At 33.6% G+C, this 5,308-nt stretch overlaps 1 protein-coding gene across 1 annotated transcript in view; it reads right to left on the bottom strand.

The window, feature by feature from the left end:
* LOC110023780 (probable 28S rRNA (cytosine(4447)-C(5))-methyltransferase) overlaps positions 1-72 on the bottom strand; it is a gene marked incomplete at its 3' end in the record, with an annotated part of 4,863 nt that extends 4,791 nt beyond the window's left edge. Inside the window, 1 exon segment of the mRNA XM_020723362.1 lies at positions 10-72. Coding sequence (XP_020579021.1) covers positions 10-72 — 63 coding nt within the window.
* Between the last annotated feature and the right edge of the window lie 5,236 nt (positions 73-5,308).

Raw genomic sequence — 5,308 nt, 5'->3', positions numbered from 1 at the left:
AACATGCACATGAACTTCTTCCACATGCAAAAATGAAGATCTCTGCTGCACTATATCGGTAAGCGCTGCCATTTTAGTATTAAGTAGAGTTTAAACTATGCATAATTTCTGAAGACGCCAACTGCAATAAACGTTCAACAGAATGACATATAAAAATGTAAGTTATTATTGAAATTTGAAAATTTCATGTACTTCCATAGTAAGGTTGGATGATGATGAGATGAAGCTTGTGGTCTGTCAACCACTATTTGGAATCTATTGGTTGTTTTAATTTAATATATATATACATATATATAGTTTTGAAAAATGATATTTTAATTTTAAGAACAAGACCAAACAGATCTCATATATAAAATAGTTTAAATAATTGAGCACAATACCACAAGTAATACACCATCTTGATAGGTAAGTGCATTACTTGACAGTGGGCTCAATTAAGTGAAGAGAACATAATTATACGACTAAGTAAGTATGGAATGTTCATGTTATTCACAAAGGTCCAAACCGAAGCAAAAAATAGAGTTTTGAAGCTATACCTTTGCCCAAAAGATGAGGCCTCAATTGGGTGGTTGTAGAAGCTTTGCCTGAGTCCCACAAACCTCCTACAAGTGATGGTTTCCTCTGAGACAGGTCCAAGTATGAACTCGACCAAAAAGTGGTTTGGGTTTGACCTAGGACTGGGTTAGAGGCTACAAGGAAGGTAAATTTTGATGGGGAATGAGGTTTTGTAGAGTGGTGAACCTTTTGGAACAATTGATTTGAAGTTTTGATGGAGTTAGTTTGATGACCAAAAAATGTTATGATTTTAGGCTTCAAAATTAGAGTTTTGTCATGGATTGGAATGGCCAAGGATGCTGAGAATTTGCTGAACAGGGATTTAGGATGATCTGAAGAAATTTTGCATGTTTTGCCAAGGGTTTTGGTGTGCTTCTCATTTTTGTCCGTGAAGGTGGCCATTTGATAGGCCAAAGGAGTGGCCAAAGGGGTGGTCAAGGGTTCAAGCTAGGGTATATGAAGTTGCTTTCAAGATGAGCGAGTTCAGTGGTTGAAGATTGTGAAGTCATTTGCTTTGTGCCAAATGTCCAAGGATTTCATTTAAATGGAAAGGGTTTGGGGTAATTTTGAGTTTGACTTGGGCTGAAGTCATGGAAGCATGTTTGGGTGGTCTCTAAGGTTACTGTGGTTGGTTGCTAGCTTGGGGAAGAGGGTGGAAAAGTCCTTATCAAAGGGATTAGGGATTTCATTTCATTTTATTTTGGTTTAAGAAAAACATAAATGAAGTTAGGTGCTTTTTGCCAAGAGTGGAAAGGAATTCCTTCATTTACCACTTGGAGGAATTTAGTTGTACAAGGCTTGCAGAGTTTAGGGGTTTCTTTGAGGAGAAATTTGAGAAAAAAAAACATTTTGGATGGTGTTAGTTTGGTCTTATCCGAGTTTTATTGGGTAGTATCAGAATAGAACCGGGTCAGTGGTGTTATTCGTGGGATTATTCATCAAATTATTGAGGTGTTATTGGCCAAGGAATGCATAGGTGGTGTTATTGGTGTGGTATCACGACAATTTTGAGGTGGTGTCAGTAAGGAATTGACAAGGAATTGAAAAAAAATATTATGTTATTGTCGGTGTATTGTGTTGCACCGTAGTGTCATCGCGGGTCATTGAGGTGGAGATATTATTGTGGTTATATTGCGGTTGTATTATGGTGTTATTGGCGTTGTACCGCGGGGTGTTGTGAGGTTATGCAGTGGCGATATTATTATGGTAGAACTGCAATAGTATTGCAGTGATATTCAGAGTTTATGACGGTGCCATTGCGGGGTTGTGCGACATTTCTGAAGTAGTGTTAGGTGTTATTGGAGGGGTTGCGATGGTGTTATTGTGGGATTGCGTCTTCAGTGTTATTGACAAGGGACCACGGTTTTAAAGTGATGTTATTTGGGAGTTACTGTGTTGTTATTGGCTTGAATTTAGCCCAAATCAAGCTCGAACGTAACCTAAACCCCTTTTCCACTTTAATTCACCTTATATAGACATGACACAAGGCAATTGGTAAATTTTTAGGGATTGCCATGAGAGAACTTTGGAATGTAATTGGGTAATCTTGGATTTGTGTGGAATTTGATGTGAATTTGGGTTTGAACTTTGGTGATCTTGAATTGAGACTTGAAATTTGGTAGAGTTGGATCTGATTTTCAAAGTGAATTTGAATTTCGACTTAGGCAATTTTGGATCTGGGCTTGAAATTTGGTGTGGTTGGATTTGACTTTGGATTTTAGGTTGGATTTGATGTAAATTGCTATGATTTGACAATTTGGAGTCCATGGAAATTTGATTTGAAAATTGATAAGAATAGGTTGATAATTTGGGAAGTTTGTAGCAAATTTGTGGAGGTTTATGACCATCCATGTGAGACTGCAAAAAGAGTTAAGATGTGGTTTGAAATTCTAAAACGGGTGGATCCCATAACTAGGCTTCTAGGATAGTCAATAGAAAAGTTTTATGGCTAGATTGTAAGTTCTAAGAAGAAGACTAGACCTCATAAAAAATGAGGTCAATAGGTATATGTTTGAGTCATCTAATTTTTATTATGTTTTTTCATTCAACAGCTTTATTTAAGTGCAAAGTTGTCGCCTTGCTAAAATACAAAGAAATGAACTTACTGATAGACAACTTAGTGGCTTGAGGGTATAAACTATTTGATATTCTTCAGAGTTTGGACTATTTAGCTGGATCATGATATTCACTCTCTAGTTAAGAATCTTTATGGGTTTAAATTTTTATTATAATATGGCTTCTTGATTCAATTCGTGGAGGCTGCCCTATTATTGGATTTTTTTTTTCAACAAAATTCTGTTTATTTTTCTGAAGCATGTTGTTTTTGGCAAGTTATGATTATGATTTCATTGTCTCATGAAGCTCGACAATTTATCTAGCTTTTGCTTTATTCCTACTCTTGTTTGTTTTATTTGGTGTCTTTGATATGATTTCTGATTTCTATAAATCATAGTCATTATGTTATCTGATAAGTACAAATACTTGGATAGTTGGATGAACAGGTACTCTCTACCCACTTGTCTTTTTAGCTATCTTTGCCAGTGTTCGTTTCTACTCTGCTCTTTGTGCCTTTTAATTAATTATGTTGTCTAATACTATAATAATAACATATTTACCCTAGCCAAATTGTTGTTTTGTTCTTAGATGTTTTCTTTCTCCTGACTTTTTGGATGTGTCTTCTTAATTCAGTTGGTCATGCTTATTTCTGAGAAATTATGACACTGCATTTTGATTCTGAAAAGTTTTTTTTTTAATATTTTTATGTCTCTGGATGGAGCTTCTATTTGTGCTTTGAAGGGTCGTGAGTTTTTATATCTTGATTTTTCATAGCCTACTTTTATTTTTTTTATTTCCTTTCTATTCTTATTTTTTATGATCTAACTAAACATTTTTATTTAATGTCATTGCTAGGCCCAATTTTAAACTAATGTACCCACCATACATTGTCTTAAATTTATCAAATTATTTTATTTGAATTAAATGAATACATTTAATTATAATCCCTCAACTCACTTATGACTCCATTATTCATCTTTAATAAATTAATAACATAATTTTTATCCTACATTCTTTTTATTTTTTTATTTATTTATTTCAAGCTTATTTGATGCTTCATAATTAAAAGGTTGAAAAGAGAGCTAAATGTAATACATACAAAAGCAAATAATCAAAATAATATCTTGATTATTTATAAGATGTATTAAACCTCAAACTACATAAAATATTTGATTAAAATATATGAATGTTATAGTGTTAGATATGTAAAAGTCATACTTTAAAGGAACCAGACAAGCCCATAAGAGATTCAACAGCAAACATTTAGCTGCATAGCACAAATGTTTGATCAAGTATACAACAACAACAACAACAACACCAACACATGTTGCTTGATCCAAAACAAAATAAATTTCTTAAAGTTATGAATTTGAAACTATGGTGGAGATTAATTAGTGGATGCAACCTGAAACTTCAATCAAAATTTATGACCAATAGAAAATAATCAAGCATAAATTAAGCGGCTGCATTGAAATCATATTAAAGAAGTGAATTTTATACGGTAGCTTTTAACTCTCAGCATCTCGTTTAATAGCTTCGACCCCAATATGTCCACTTCTTAGCAGGCTTTCCAGATGCAAAGCAGAGCGTGCCTGAACCAATACAGAGAATTACAGTAAATCATCATTTGGAGGTCATAAAATCAAATAAAATAAAACGGCATAGCTTAAAATCGGCGAATAAACTAAAAGACATTAATCAACTTCGTCGTCGTCAAGATCAACGGCGCTCTTTAGCTACATCTAGCACTAGTTGATTAAAGAAAATAACATCTCCTATACTAATAGATTCTCTTCTAATATTGCAAGTATGAATCCAAAGCCTAGAGTCTGGACTAGCATTAGGTTCTCTTGTAACATTGTAAATTATCATGAGGTGCAGATTCTTTACACAAATAAGAGAAATAATATACGCACAAATTAATTTAGCCTCATAAAAAAATTTGTTTCAAATATGACTGTTCTCTTCTGGTTGTTAAGTTCGAATACATTAATTGGTTGACGCCAAAGTTCATTTTGTGCACCTAAAATTTTCATGATTTAGCCTTAAAATTTCTTCAATGGTTAGAAATTTTATGCAATCATAGAAACCTCATCTTCGACAATGTTAATTTGGACCCTACTCTAGTTAGATATCTTTAATAAATCACGGTAGTCCCGCCCGTCTCATACATGAAGCTAGTTTTTGAAAATAGGACGAAACACCAAGTGAGTATTTGACCACCAAGTTTTAATATCAATAGACTAATCGACCAATACGAGATGGATTCGCCTTTTACCTCGAGTTTCTTTACTGGCACCGATCGAGATTGTATTGAGCAATCAAGGCTAAACATCCATGATGAAGAAATGAATACTTGGTAATGACTTAATGACAAATTATGCTCCTTCAAACATAGTACTGATCAACGGTATGGTGTTTTACATACAGAAAATGCATTTCAAAATGCTATTTCCAAAATGCTATGGTGTATGCACTCAAAATAGTTGTTTTGTTAAAGTTTCTCCATTTGTTAGATACAGAAAATGCATTTCATGGATCAGAGAGAGAGAGAGGCAAAGAAGGAATAGTTGAATCATTCCAATAATAAAAAGTATTATTACAATACAAGATAAGAAGTGTAAGTACATAGGCACAATGCATTTGTTTCATTCCTTAATTCCAAAGAATCTTTAGAATACTCTTGCATTAAAAAAAA

Source organism: Phalaenopsis equestris, unplaced genomic scaffold (assembly GCF_001263595.1).
Source record: "Phalaenopsis equestris unplaced genomic scaffold, ASM126359v1 Scaffold000229, whole genome shotgun sequence".
Classification (NCBI taxonomy): Eukaryota; Viridiplantae; Streptophyta; class Magnoliopsida; order Asparagales; family Orchidaceae; genus Phalaenopsis; species Phalaenopsis equestris.
Note: the sequence above shows the minus strand (reverse complement) of the source record. Positions and strands in the feature narration are given on the sequence as shown.